The sequence below is a fragment of the Miscanthus floridulus genome, chromosome 15 (assembly GCF_019320115.1).
Source record: "Miscanthus floridulus cultivar M001 chromosome 15, ASM1932011v1, whole genome shotgun sequence".
NCBI lineage: Eukaryota > Viridiplantae > Streptophyta > Magnoliopsida > Poales > Poaceae > Miscanthus > Miscanthus floridulus.
This window is the reverse complement of record NC_089594.1, coordinates 13490849-13506264: the sequence shown is the minus strand read 5'-3', so window position 1 is coordinate 13506264 and position 15416 is coordinate 13490849. Positions and strand designations below refer to the sequence as shown.

Genomic DNA, 15416 nt, shown 5'->3' with positions numbered 1-15416 from the left:
AGGCCATTTCCCCGTGCCTAGGAGCTCGGCGCCAGTGACGGTGGCGCCGAGCTCGGCGCCGAGCCTAGAGTTCATTTCTAGAATTCTTTCCGCCATGGGTCTATTTATGAGAAACTTTTAAAAATGGGCCAAATGGTAAAAAATTCGGATGCACAGGCGCAACAAAAAAAGGCTAATTAAAATGGGCATTAGGAGTCACGGGGTTGCGTGTGTATGTGGAGGCGGTGCAGCATGCGAGATGCAACGTGGGTCAGACGCGGGCGTCCGAAAGGAGGCAGAGGCGTGCGGGGCGGGCATTCGATGGAATCTATATCCATCGGACGTCCGAGCGCCAGCAGCGCCCTTTTTGTTTGTTTGTTTTCCCCTAAAAATTCATTTTCATGTCAAAACCCATCGCATGCTTGATTGCTTATATATATATATATATATATATATATATATATATATATATATATATATATATATATATATATATATATATATATATATATATATATATATATATATATATATATGGAGAATTGCATTCTTGCCCTTGTCCAGTACTTCAATTGTGATTTTGCTCCTCTTTTTTAACTTTGTGATTTTACTCTTGCTTTTTTCAAACGAAGCTCCCGTCTACCCCTGTTTTGTAACATCGTTAAAATGCTTGGATTAAATGATAAAAAAAAGAAAAAGAAAAGACACCGATATGAAAAGACAATGATACCCCCTTTCTCCTTTCTCATCCGTTCGCTCGACTCATTCCGACGAGAAGTCACGGCCTGCAAAGGGTTTCGTGGCCTGGCAGAGGCGCAGCTGCCGGCAGAGGCGCAACTCCTCCTCCCTCCTTCCCCCTCCCCCAGCGTGGCTCATCCTCACTCCTTCCTACTCCCCCCGGCGCGTCTCCTCCTCCCTCCACCACACTCCGGTGCCCGCTCGTCCCGGCATTGCCGGCTAGGGTTGTGCGAGCTTCCTCCAGCGAGCTCCCCTCCATGCGAGCACGAGCTTCCTCCGGCGAGCTCCTCTCCAGGTGGCTTCCTCCGGTGAGCGCGAGGCGCTCTCCACCCCAGGCGCCGTCGGTAGCGTCCGCGGAGGCGGAGGCGTACATGGGGCCGTGGCCGCGCCGTCGCACCGCGCCAGCTCCAGGCAAGAGACTCACGATTCACTAGACCTCTACCAAGCGCACCACGTGCTTGCTGACGTGCAGGTGGGCGTGTCACTGGAAGCTGATGCCTTTTTGTGGTGGTTGCAGGAAGTGGAGAGCGCCGTGCAGGCTCTCGAGGCCCTAGGAGGCGTTCCTGATCCGGTGCGATTATAATCTAATCAGCTTACCCGTGATAGTGGTTAATTAGTGAAGTCAACTGTCAAAGATTAATGCTTCAGGTGTCAATTATCAAATGGGTTAGCTTAAATCTTCCATATTTAAGTTGAAGCCAACTATACAGAGAAATTCTAGTGAGGTTTGAACTTTGAACTAGCGGGTTTACAGCCTTAACAGCAATAATATGCTGGAGCCGAAGCTTCCTACTTTGGAGATTGTTTAGAGCTTCGTATGATATATCCTTGCACAGAATAAATCAGTTAACAACATGTAATTAATATTACAGACTCCACATGTTTAACTGAATGACACCATTGTTCCTTTTGGTAGAATTGGTTTGATGTGACAATGAATATCTGGAACAGCTAAGCTCTAATTCTGGTGAGGTATTGCATTGATTTAGAATTCAAGATAAGTGACTCAGGGAGTTTTTAGTTTAGGAAAAAATAAACTCAAAACTCTGTTACCATATGTGCACCCAATAAAGCTCAAAATGTTCTACTTGAAACTAGAGGAAAGCTTGCCTTCTTAGCTTTATTGTTTCTCTGTAGACGAGTTCTAGTTTAATCGAAGGTAGCTGGCAGCTCATCTTCACTACGAGACCAGGGACAGCATCACCCATTCAGGTGGAGTAAATCAAAACGCTTTTGTTTGAAAATACATGCTCCGTTTACTATCTGTATCTGTATTCTTTCATCTTTGAATTGTAAAAGCTCTAGATGGATGACTAAATCTATTGTTGGTTCACATTTCATGCAGAGGACGTTTGTTGGAGTTGACTCCTTCATGCAGAGGTCAGTTTCAGAATGACCTCAAACAGTAAAGTGATAGTGTGATACTTTAGTGTGTTTATTGGCACTGGGCATCTCACATGACTAAGGGTGCGTTTGGTTGGGCTTTTGGCTTTGGCTTTTGGCCTAAAAAGCCAAAAGCCCAACCAAAGGGGCTGCTTTTCTAGGTTGCTTTTTCAGAAGCAGCTGCTTTTCCGTAGTATATTTTTGAAAGCTGGTCTGACCCTGCTTTTGGCTTTTGGCTTTCTGCTTTTCAAAATTGGTGGCATAAAAAGCTTTTTCATAGTTGTTTCAAGAGAGATAAAGATAGAAGGTATATTTTGTACTTGTTTAACCAAACAGCTTTCAACTTTCCCACAGCCCACAACAGCTTTCCCACAGCTCACAGCCCACAGTAGCTTTTTCCCACAGCCACAGCTCAACCAAACACACCCTAATAGTCTCACCCTCAATGCAACAGGCAACATATGGTAAGTCTGTAGAGCCTTCAAGAATCAATGTTTATTGCCCCATGTTTATTTGTGTTTCCTGTCAACGATAGTTTGCATTTGTGCAAGACCATCTTATCTTAATGAAGAAAAAACAGAAGTCCTTACTCTACTCCTCTAGCATGCGTGATCTATAATTGTTGAAGCAGTTTGCCTTCTACCTGAAGGAAACATTATGCTATACTTACTTTTGTAAGTGCAAACATATAAATAAGCTATGCACATACAGGGAGGGAAATGAACGTTTTGCAGTAAGACAGGGTGTACAAAGCTGTACAAATTATTGTGCGTAAGTGCATTTTGGTTTCTAGTTCTGACTCAGCTTTGAATTGCACTTGCAGCAAAAAAGAGAGTGGCAACACCTTTACCGTGTCCATGAAAGGGGGCTGTTCAAGTTGGTGGTTTACAGTTTCCCTTGGATCCCTGGCCACCCATGGAGCTCCGTCCCCGTCCGCTGTGCAGTTCCTGCCGGCGCCGCTATTTCTTCAGGCCAGCAGAGCAGCCAGCTAACGAGTTCTGTCATCAATATGAACGTTTTGGTCCCAAAATTTTGAATATTTATCAATATTAAATCTGAGTTCAAATAATTGCAAGTTGTGTCAAATATGTTTGACCAAATTTAATCAATTGTCAGCATATAATAAAAAAGTCTAATTCCAAATCAGGGTAAAATCACAATTAGGCATAACAAACAGGGGCAAAATCGCATGAGCATCATGTCCTTTTGTATAAAGTTTAACACCGTTAGGGGTGGATGACGGAGTAGGGGTAAACTGGTGCTTCGTGAACGGCACAGTAGGGGTAAATTCACAAAGTCAAAAAAATAGGGACAAAATCACAATTTCAATACAAAACAAGAGTACAAACGCAAGAGCCACATATATATATAGCCGGCTATTGAATAGCCTCTCCCTATATAGAACTACTATCCTGTAGCTGGCTACAGAATAACTTATTCTGTAGCCACTTTGAGTTATGATAATTACTATGTTAATTTATGAGATTATAGTAACTCCTTACTAAGTTGTTTAATATAATGTTATGGTAAATATCCCCATGTGTTATAATAACCCAACTATCGTAAATATGTATTGACATTATGGTAAATTAGTATATAAAATTATAGTAAATGGAGGTGGCTACAGAATAACTTATTTTATAGCCGGCTATTGAATAGCCTCTCCCTATATATATATATATATATATATATATATATATATATATATATATATATATATATATATATATATATATAAGAGCCACCCGAAATGAATCGGTATCTAGAAAAGAAAGAAAATAAATAAAAAAATAAATTGGAGAAAAGATAACGAAACAATTCAAAGAAATTAGTGTGAGTGAGGCACACGTGGAGGTCAAATCCTGAAATCTCTGTAAACTCGTGTTTGCGTGGAACTGGTACTGGACACGTGGTGCCAAGATTCCTGCCCCAACTGCCACAACTCCCTTCACGCCAGAAGTCCCCAAAGTAAGTGTGTATCTATTGCTTTCCTTATCCACTTCTGCAATCGTAAGTGAATACCTATTGCCTTTCTTCTTACCTTGTTATCCACTTTAACTAGAATTTTAGGAGTAATAAAATTGTGGTGCACACGTATCATCATGAAACTTCAGACACTGATGATTGTGAGGGAAGAGAGACGACGTAGGCTGATTCAAAGTGAACAGAAAACCAACCAAAGAATGAAAATTTGTCTGTGCACAAATAATAATAATACGCACGAGTTTGTTTGTTTTCCCTTTTCTTTTCTTTTATTATATTAGAACTACATCACATCTTCATCCTATTACATAGCATGCGTTCCTGGTTGCAGATTTCTTAGTAGGATGGCAGACGCATGGGTACAAGCGGCCTGAAGGTACGATTTTCTAATTATTATGGTCCATAGTTTTTTCTCTTTTTTTTTATCACGAGTTATTCCACCTGTTGGTTTTGCAGATCTCACCAGTGACCAAGTTAAAGCTGAGGCTAAACATGGATGGCTTACTGACGAACAGTATCTAGCTATTCTTTTTAACGCCGAGTACTACGGTGACTTGATCACAGACCCGCCGTTTGAGGAAGAACCCTCAAAAGGTAGCTACCTCTCCTTTTCTATTTTCGTTTTACTGTTTTGCTCAATGTTTGTGTAAATTGAGCTAATTATTCTTTACTTGTTCATATGTCCACAATATACATACATCAGAGTGGTTGGGTCGAATTTTTCTCTGCGATCGAACGTTGAAGTTACCTGAGGTGTGGCCGCAATCGAAAAATCTTATGGTAGAGGTATGCACGCATGACGCATCAATGACTTTCTTCCGTTACAATAATGCATCTTGATTGCTCACTTCTTTATTTTTCTTCTCTGACTCTTGGCTGCTTAATTAATCTATTAGTCTTCCATTCATCTCAAATTGATCTTGGTGCTGAGATTAATTTTTGGGTACACTGGGTACACTATTATCACAAATATTTGTGGCCCCACCACAATCTATATTTCTTACTTTTTGATGTGAATGTTGCTGTATGAAACCGCAGGTCAAGGATGCCGTTTTCATGTTCTGTGAAGTGAGTTTCACAGAAGCCTTGGAGAGAAGATTCTATGTTACAGCGTAAGTCACTTATCATCTACTTCTACTGTCGCGATTATTATTATATGCACTAGTTAAGAGGTTACATGTTTCTCATGAATGAATCTTTTAATGCAGATCTAGGAATTATTACGGCCTCTACCACTACCACAGTAATCGGAACCTAGAACAAATCGATAGAGCGGCAACGAAGACCACCATTGATCGCATAAAGGCTGGTCTTGATAGTTTTCTTGGTGCTGCTTCATCAAAGAAGTAAGAAGCGACGGTGGAGCTGCCTTCAAGTGCATATCCGCACTCGGTCCATCTCTAAGCTTGTACTAATAACCACTGCCATGCATTATTTTCAGTGACTGTATCCCTCGGACTTGCTAGCTAATGTATCAGCTAATTGTCTACCTAAATAAGCTTGTTATCTACCTGCTGTCTCAGCACTTTTTACGGTTAATTTAGCTGTTGTTATATATGTTAGGTAACAAGTTTCAACAGCTCTCCGTCCTTTTGTTGTTTGTTTGGCAGGACCTAAATTTATATTAGTGGGGCAAGTTTGACAAAAATTATAGAGCGAAACATAAAGATTTATAACATTGAATAGGTGTACTCCCTCTCTATAGGATTTAGAAGTCATTTAGGACATGATTGTGCTTACAAGGAGTGATTAATTAAGGGTATTTTTCCCTGCCTGTTTAATAGATTCGTGGGTGCATTCCATACAACAAGGGCTAGTGACTCAATTGGCTAGCGTAGTGCGCTGTGTGCCCTGAGGCCTAGGCTCGATTCCTAGTGGGCGCGTATTTTTTGCAACTTGCATAAATAACATCTTAAGTCATCCATGGTCATGCCAACCTTAAACTCTTAAACTTGGTCATGCATCATGAAGATTTGGGATTTTTTTACTAAACAATTAAACTCTTATGAAGGAATGGAGGGGAGTGGTTCATAAATGCCTTGTTCGCTTGGCTTATCGGTCGGCTTTTCAGCTATCTAGAATAGTGTTTTTCTCTCACAACAAATCAACCAGCAGTACTTTCAGCCATCAGAAAACAATGTTTTTCAGCTATAAATGTTCATGCAACCCGAGGCATAGCGGCTTGGCACAAAGCCCGTAATTTTGGCCCAGCCCAAGCTCGGGCTGGCCTAATGGTGCGTGGGCCTGGGTGAACAAAGACCATGGAAAGTTCTTACAAATTTAAATATTTATGAGACAAGCAAAAGATCTTAGTTACAGATTGTTCATTCAAGATTCACAAAGTTTGTCTTAAAGATAATAGATTAGCCATGATCCGTCACTGATGCAACGAATGGCCACAAAGAAACTGGCAGTCAATTAAACCGATAAAATGTTAAAAAAGTTTCACCAACCAAATAATTAGCCAGTCAAGTGGGATGCTATGCTTGTATCGGTTGTGCACCTCAGCACTTGTGTGCAGTCCAAAACTTTGTTCAGAAATACATGATTAACTGATAAATGGTGACGACATTAGCAAGATCAGCTGGTTCTGCTTCCATTTGTACAAGCTCTTTCCACTGGGTTAAGTTTATTTCCAACTGAAGGCGGAAAATGTGAAATGTGAAGAAAAACATAATTATAGTAGGAAAAACCAAAAGGAGCAATGTTTGGTCAGGAAACAAGATTTTCTTAATTCAAAAACAGAAAATATTCACAGTGATTTAATGCAAAACATCTGAGTTTTTAATATAGCTATAATTGATCTATTCCTTCTTGTAAGTGTGCCTGATCATACAGAATTATTTGCAGGAAGGTGGCACACAACTTGCATAAATAACATCTGAAGCCATCCATGGTCACGCCAGGTAAAAATAACTTGCATAATAACTCCTGAGCAAATCCTTGCCAAACAATATGCTAGAGCATTTCTAACAGTTCACAGCTTGATGAATGAATCAGAATACAAAGTTTTTTAAAAAAAAAAATGGACCCTGAAAACTGGAATTACCATCCAGCATGGACAATCAGAAATTCAGAACCACCAGCTCAATACTAGTGTCCGATAAAGGAAATGCAAATAAATAAACATGACCAACTTTTCTCATTCATTAACTACAATTTTTAACAGGATCTGGAGACGTTTTTTTTTTTGGAATCTGGAGACAAATGCTTATGCTTCTGTCCTTGCACAACATACAAGTTTTGCTATATATACAGCTTCAGTTTACTTTGCATTGTAGTTTGGTTCCTTAACTAAAATCATCTTCTGAAAAATTGTTGCACAAAAAACTGTGTTCCAATGGTTTTACTCATGAAATAATTCTGAAAGTAAGCTACAAATCATTTGTTTATATTGAAGGCTAATATGGTACAAGAGATATTGAGGTCATGGTGTGATCTTTACCCTGTCTAAAGTAGCATGACAAGGGAATATTGAATTCGAAATTGAAACTTTAGCAATCAAAGGCAAACAAAATTCCTAAAGGCACATAGTAGCAAAGTAATGTTTATTAAGAGAGATCAAAGATCATGATAGTTCAGTAATGAACAAATGTCAGGGAAAGCATTTCTGTGTCTCAGAACTTATAAGCAGGAGCCCTGATCATTACTTTCAATAGATTACTGAAAGAGTGTCACCACCCACGCTCACTGATGAGATCAACTCCGGGATGTGAGCAGAGTGAGCATGAACCCCAAACAGGAGGAAGATGACCTTCTTTTTTCCCCTTCATATTTTCTTTTCCGCTTTCTCTTCTCTTGTTTTGCTCCTTTTCAACTTACTAGGTTGGTTTGCCTTCCACCTGGGTCCCATGGCTGGTTGCCCCCTGAAAACTTTGCTGGTCCTTAAGCAAAGTCGTGTCCTCGACCCTTGAATCCAGCTGACATAACTCTCTCATTCTGAACACACTATTGTCAATAGATATGAGCTAGTTGTCAAGGCAACTTGTCAGTATATAGGAATGCTATGTACTTAAGTGCCAGGTCGGCAGCAAAATGATCATCATAGTGTGAACTGCATCTCCAGATCAATCAAGCCAAAAATTCATTCAGTTCTGATGTGTGAAAATATCCTCTCCCTGATGAATTTCACCAGTGGATCCGAGCTTTAAAACACAGCATAACACAAACTGAATCCCATTGGTTTATACAAGAGTGAGCCATCTCTTGTCTACTCGAATCCACAGCTAGCAGAGACAGCACCAACAACCCCACACTCAGTTAAATTATCTGAATCCAACCATTGCATTTGGGTTGTCATTGACAGCTGCAAGGAGAAGCACCACCGTAGTGCTTGAAGAATGAAACCTTTTCCTTCTGGATTCTCCTGACTAATGACAACAAGCACTCCGGCTATCATTGGGAATAGATGCATGGATATTTCTGAAAACTTCTGAATAAACTGAAGTAATCTTGATAATTCACCAATGCTAGAGGCGCAACACATTAGAATATATCTCCAAATACAAAGATTCCAATGCCTAATAGAACAGTAAGCCCTCTTGTAGCCCACATCCATCAGATAAACACCAAGACATAATGCAAACTTCAAACACTTGTCACTGAGCTTAGAATGTGAGACCTTGGAGGGCAGCTCATCTGCTTTTAGATCCATCCACAGGATTGTCTTCTCATTTCCAATGTAGCCTACACCCATGGCTAGTAGTTGCAGCAAGCATTTACTCAACTCCAGGTTAAAAAGCATCTCATCCCAAATACTAGTCATCTCATCATACACTTGGTCTGTATAAGTCATTTCATGCTCTATGAATTTATGAACCACTGATATGCAGGAGCAGGTTATTGGCCTTCGCAATAGTGGTTACACACACTGACACATCTGAGACCTCGTGTTTCCTTGGCATTCTGCATCTTGATGACATTGGAAAGCTCCTTGAGATTTAGCAGTGTCTCATTGTCTGCAAACTTGTTAGCTCTTAGGACACAGACCTTCACTCCGCGTGAACCATTCCATGCCCATGAAATTGTTTTCACAAGCATTGACCAAGCAGATCCAACTCCATAATTTCCAGTGCTTAAGGTGCTTCTCCATGGTGGCATTGCATTGAAGACTTGAGCAGTGACAACCACTCTTGCCTTATAGCACAAATAACACAGCTCTCACCAATCATATTTCCTGGAAGCTGATAGCATGACATGCACAATTCAAATTTCTAATGTGCACAGTAATTGTTTATCTTAACTCCATAGTCCGCTCTATAAGACAGCTGATTAAGGAGGTACCAGGAGGACAGAGCTATTACACATTGGAAGCAATCCATATAATAGAACTCAGCAGCCATGTTCCCGGAACAATGGGAACGGGAATGTGGAGCGAGGAATGTGATACAACACTTATGAAGTGTTTTTACACTAAATTGTTTCCATTCCCGGGACGTAATCGTTCCCAAAACGAGGAAAATGGCCAAGTTCCACGTTCCTGGCTGCTAAGTAATAGAACTTAAGGCAGGAACAGGTTAATCACTTTTTTATATGCTGTTCATAAAAAACTTGAGGCTTTTCTCTCAGATCCATATTTTAATTTTCCATGAAACAAAGGCAAAAAAATATATTTCATAGCAGTTTTTTTTTTTTTACTTTTAGAAGTGATTAAATTGCTTCTTATAATTGATTGGCAAACATTGACACAAGGGAATTACTTTGAAAGATCTGGAGAACATAATCATTATTGGCTTGGGTGTTTGCCTAATTTTTTCTCCAATGCCCATCAATTCTGTAGGGTTTCACAATGCTGCTATGTTGCAACACAGGGTCAGTGTTAGTCTGTGCGTAGTCTACTAGTCTAGACAAAGTTTAGCTTAATTCCACACTAACACCAAGAAAGACAGATACATTAATAAGATGATCAATCGATAAATTAAGCCAAGAACAGAAATAAGGGAACCGACAGTTTGAAAATAACAGTAGCAAGTTACCATTGTTATGAAAGTCTACAGAGAGAGAGACACTAGCAGCCAGCATAAGCGAAGCAAAGAAGTACTACCTCAGCTGTTCGAGTCGACCATTAGATAATCAGCAAGCTCCCAGTGGCAGGCACAAGGGAATAACCTCCGATAAGTACCCTGTGTGAACTCCCTTGGTGGGCTTATCCTCCTGTCCTTGAAGCAGTAGATGCCCAAGTCACACCATTTCTGGTGGCAGTAGTTGAGGTACACCGAATTGGGAGCAAGCTTTGGAAACTTGTCAGTAGGAAGCATGACAGAATAAGTCTTACCAACGAATGCTGCATATTTGCCAATGCCGTTCAGTGGGATCAGCCGCCTCCCAATAACGTCCACCTCGAAGACCTCCATGCGGGAGCTAACACCATCCCGTGTGGTGAATAATTCTTCCGGCGGGTAGCGATCATGTGCAAGGTCAATGCAGGCCAAGAAGCGTACCATGAGCATCCTCCGGTGGTCTTCTTGGGACCGGACAAGGTAGGAGTAGGAGCCCGTTTGAGAGCTGACCGCCATCTCCCTTGACAGGTATACCATCCGAGGCCCGCGCAGATCCACCCTCATCACATGGCCATTTGATGTTGTGACATAACAGTGCCCTCGGAAGGACAGCAGCGTGTAGAATTTAACCTTGCCTTGGGCGTTGTACAAGGGTTCCCGCTGCTCGCCAAAATGGACAGACACCCAGTACTGATCCCCGGGCTTTGCGCAGATGATGCGATTCAACCTGTGCCTGAGGGCGAGCACGAGGGTCGGGGGGCTCGTCGAGTCGTCGATCGCAGCACCATTGATTGCTGAGGGGTCGGGGACGCTTATCTTGGGAGTGTCAATGACCACGACGCGCATCTCTTCTTCCGTGAGTGGTCTATTGAAGAAGGCCTTGAAGGCCGCGGCGGGCGTCTGCTTCGTGGCCCGCACGTCGGTGATGGCAGGGAAATGGACGAGGGCGCCGGTGAGAGGGTTGAGGAGGTGGACGGCGCTAGTGGCCTTGTCGCAGAGGACGAGGAGTCCATCAACGATGCCGAAGCAGTGGTGGGTGGAGAGCTCCGGGCGGTCGACCTCGGCACGTGCACCAGTGCAGATGTTGATGAGGCGGCGGCGCGACGGGGATGCGCAGTAGGAGACCGCGATCCAGTGGTGGGGGCGGAAGCGGGGGTCAAGCCCGCCGCCGGACAAACTGGGGTCGTCGGTGCACTTGCGCCAGGGCTTGCACGCGGATCGGAGACGAAGGTACTCGGAGACGTCGTCGGTGAGAAGCCGGGTTGCAATCTCCTCGAGCAGCTCAGTAGGCAGATTGGCCCAATCCCTCCTGAAGACGAATTAGGGGAAGAAATTACTACTACTACTAAAAAGGGAAAGAGAGAGAGAGAGGGAGGGTCAGGCAAGGAACGAGGCCGCCGAACGCACCATTTTCGGAGACGGGTCCTCGGACGGCCGGATTCGCCGCTGCAGCAACGCCGCAACTGATTCGCATTCGCGATTGCCTCATCAGATCCATACAAAGGCAACCGTGGATTGGCAAGGCTCAGGCTCCAGCAAACTCGCGTCGTTGTCGCCTCCGGTCCGACGCAAGGGCCGGAGGCCGCGGGGGGATCAGTAAGAATCGCCCCAGATCCGCCGCTGACTGCGGCGGGATCAGCAAGTCTGGCCCCAGATCCGGCGCTGGGGCCGGAGCCCGCCGGGAGATCCGCAAGTTTCCGGCTTTGCGACCGTGTCCTCATCTCCCGCTCGCGGCGGCCGGAGCCTAAGACGTCGGGAATCACGGCCGCCGGCTCCGGCGGCCGTATGCATAGGGGAAGAGAGAAGACAAGGACTCGCTCGGGTCGGGGGTATTTTGAATTTTCGTGGCGCGCTTTCCCAATTCCCCTCCGAATTTGGGTGACGCAGAGGCCGCCGCGCTGCCCACCAAACGGAACGGCGGTGGATAAATAATATAAGCAAAAAAAATACAGGTGGGGTGGGGTTAGGGCTGGATATCGAGCGAGCCGAGCTCGGCTCGGTCATGCTCGAGCTGGCTCGTTAGGCCAACAAGCTGGCTCGTTAGGCCAACGAGCTAGCTCAGCTCGGCTTGTTAATATTACGAGCTGGAGGGTCAGCTCAGCTCGGCTTGTTCCCAAGCTCGAGCTGGCTTGTTTAGCTCGCGAGCTTCTACAGGCAGACATGTTTATAATATTAATGCTATATCAACAGACTTGCTTAGCTCGTCAACGGAGGACTCGTCTCCGCGCAGGTCGCCGCAGACGCGCACGCTACACCATTGCCTAGAGTCGAGTCGCCCCCATGCACCGTCGCCTTGGCTTGCTGCGTCGCTGTCGGGTCGTCGCTGCCGGGAGCGCCGCCTAGGGTTCTTGGCCGAGGAAAGAGACAGGGAGCGCGAGAGTGAGAGAGAGGTTGAGACGGCAGAATATGGACATATACGGTCAGCCGTATGCCACGCGGACCTGCAAGCGGGCCAAAGCGTTCGTCGGACGTAGACAATGGCAGATTTTGAGTATCGCAAAATTGTAATGGTACGCTTGCGAATAGACGAATAGTAATAGTATATTTCCAATCTTCGAGAATTGTAATGGCACCGTTCCAAGAAAAAACCCATTAAACAAATGGTTACGTCAAGCTGAAATCGAAAACCATATATGCAATATATACCTAGGCACCAATGTATATATGTAATAACAAATATTTAACTCTTACTAAATCCGTTTCAGATTATAGGACGTTTAACTTTTTTGACCTCAAGTTTGACCGCTCGTCTTACTCAAAAAATTATGCAAAATATCACATGTTTTGTTGTGATTTGCTTTATTAATATATGTTCTTCAAAAATGACTTAAATTTAACTATGTTTGCATAAATTTTTTAAACAAGACGAGTGGTCAAACATTGAATCAAAAAGTCAAATATCTTAGAATTTGGAACGGAGAGAGTATTAGTTAAACTTTAATAATCTATATAATATCCAACACATTTTTGCCCGTCTTCCAAAAACTTTCCCATGTCCACCTTTAGGCTAAAGAACACGTACGATTGGTGCCCAACCTAGCGCAACAGGCCATTGTGAAGAGAAAAACGGTACGGCTTCAGAAATACCCCTCCGTCCTAAAAAAAAAAAGGTGTCGTTTTAAACTTTTCAGACATCGTGTTTGACCATTTGTCTTATTCAAAAAGTTTATGTAAATTATAAAATAAATAAATTATTATTAAAGTATCTCTAATCATAAATGGGTCATAACAAAATATATAATATTTATATAATTTTTTTTGAATAAGACGGATGATCAAATAAGATATCTCAAAATCTATAACGACACTCTTTTTAGGATGGATGGAGTAGCTAACTCAGCAACCAAAGCCTGCGATTGAAGATCATCAGACGAATAACCTGCCACAACTTCATCACACCAATGAGGAGCCCAAAGTCGTCAAGGCTAGACAAGTATAAGTTGGGTGTATACAGCGTGAGAGGGCAGGCATCAACCACTCTATTATATTGTCAATGCAGACCCAACAAATTTAGTGAAAATTAAATTTTTTGTTCCTACACAGTATGCAAACGTACGTTTCTCATTTAAATGCACTAGGCTCTTTCGATCAAGATGGTGAACTCAACTAGCTGCAAGTAGGCACGCACTGTTCGACTACTAACAATATGAGCCTGTTCGCTTCCTCGTAAATGATCGTAAATTTTCAGTCGGGAACAGTGTTTTTCTCTCACACCAAACCAGCCAGCAATAAATAATCCACGATACGATACGGCCTCCCGAACAGGCTGATAGGCGCGGGGGCTCGGCTCCAGGAGTAGGCGTGGGTGCTCCTAGGTGCATGCTACCCAGGTTTATTTATGAATACACCCTTGGTAGAAAGAATTCTAGAAATAGACTCTAGGCTCGGTTCCAGGGTGAATAGCGTCGAGCTCGACGCCACCGTCACTGGCGCCGAGCTCCTGGGCACGGCTACCAGGGGGCTCGGCGCCAGAGTGACTGGCGCCGAGCTCAGAAATATCTGGCGCCGTCGCCGCTCCGCCTTTCTTCTTCTCCCTCTCGCCCTAGCCTTCCCTGCCCGCACCGTCGCCGCTCCACCGCCGCGTCCGCCCGCCATGCGGAGTACATCTACTACCTACAGGACCGTATCTTCGATCTATAAAGAGAAGTTAGCAGCGGTTACAAAGACGACGAACAGTACGACAACAACAATGGTGCCGATTCACAGGAGGCACTCTGCAATGATCCATATTGCACCTGTCCTAACCACAAGAAAAAGAGGCCTCTCCCGTCACCCCCGCCACCACCAACAACAACAACGGGAGGCTATTATGGAGAAGGTGCAACACAATTTGTTATGTGGCCACACTATTAGGATGACTTTATCTTTTTCACATGTACCCAGATTTAATTACCTAAGGCATGTTAAGTTTAATTACCTAAGGCATGGTTTAATTACCTAAGACATGTTAGGTTTAGTCAAAGAAAACTCTATACCCAAGTTCGGTACATGTAGTCACATGCCATTTAATGTGTTTCGTGTGTTGATTTATATAATGCCATACGTCGTTAAGTGTTTTTGCAGCACGTGTTCAAATTTAAATACGTCCGTATCATTAAGCGGAATATTAAGACAATTGATAATGAAAACAACCACATAATGAAAAGTTCGATACTATGTCACATTACACAACATATTAATACTACAACTACGTGTCGGCAGTAGACATAGGGGCAGATGCACTTTCAAATCCTCAGTCTGAAATGTACTGAGTAAGCAACTCATCATCCGTGTACCAGTCCTTTACTACAACCCTGTTGCTGTGGCTAGGCTCAACTACATTGCTCTGACCTGCCTGTCGCTTGTAGTAAGCGGCCTCCGCTTCATCTGCGGTCGCTGCGGTCTGAGTGAAGAATGCGTCGTCATCCTCCTCTGTCTGTAAGCCTGCCTCTGCTAGAGCGATGAGCTCGCTCAGTCTGCTAGTGTCGTCGTCAACCTCCTACGCCTGAATGTCCGCCTCTGCTAGAGCAATGAGCTCGCTCAGTCTACTAGTATCGTCCTCAGTCTCCTGCGCCTGTATGCCCGCCTCTGCTAGAGCAATGAGCTCACTCAGCCTACCAGTGTCGTTCTCATCCTCGTCTCCGTCATCACACAACACAATCAGTGATTGAACGGTGCGACCAGCTCGTGATCTATGGCTATCTAACTTATTCTCCTCATACCTTGCACGAGCCACCTCTACAGCATATTCCCCGCTGTAACCAATTCCTTCATGTATAAAATGTAATCAGTTAGCAACGTGATTATATTACATTTAAAACAAGGCAACGAAAAAAGGTTTTCAAGCACTCAGTG

At 43.5% G+C, this 15416-nt stretch overlaps 1 protein-coding gene and 1 long non-coding RNA gene across 7 annotated transcripts; one reads left to right on the top strand and one right to left on the bottom strand.

Annotated features, from left to right (window-relative positions):
• Positions 1 to 4182: 4182 nt before the first annotated feature.
• Positions 4183 to 5578, top strand: LOC136509440 (uncharacterized). Its single transcript, XR_010772354.1, has 5 exons — positions 4183 to 4459; positions 4540 to 4677; positions 4787 to 4869; positions 5122 to 5195; positions 5292 to 5578. It is a non-coding gene; the product is annotated as an uncharacterized lncRNA (long non-coding RNA).
• Positions 5579 to 6424: 846 nt separating this feature from the next.
• Positions 6425 to 11858, bottom strand: LOC136506497 (uncharacterized). Of its 6 annotated transcripts, XR_010771624.1 has the most exons (4): positions 11490 to 11858; positions 10358 to 11391; positions 10127 to 10236; positions 7615 to 9266 (listed from the first exon to the last, which is right to left on the bottom strand). XR_010771624.1 is itself a non-coding variant. In XM_066501419.1 (3 exons), the coding sequence occupies exons 1-2, from the start codon at positions 11801 to 11803 to the stop codon at positions 10128 to 10130; spliced, it is 1578 nt and encodes a 525-aa protein (XP_066357516.1). In that variant the 5' UTR covers positions 11804 to 11858; the 3' UTR covers positions 6425 to 6722; position 10127. The 6 variants fall into 6 exon arrangements, 5 of the variants coding, with proteins under 5 accessions (XP_066357516.1, XP_066357515.1, XP_066357518.1 ...); XM_066501419.1 differs by lacking the exon at positions 7615 to 9266 and adding an exon at positions 6425 to 6722 and having other exon boundaries at positions 10127 to 11391; XM_066501418.1 differs by having other exon boundaries at positions 10127 to 11391.
• Positions 11859 to 15416: the final 3558 nt, after the last annotated feature.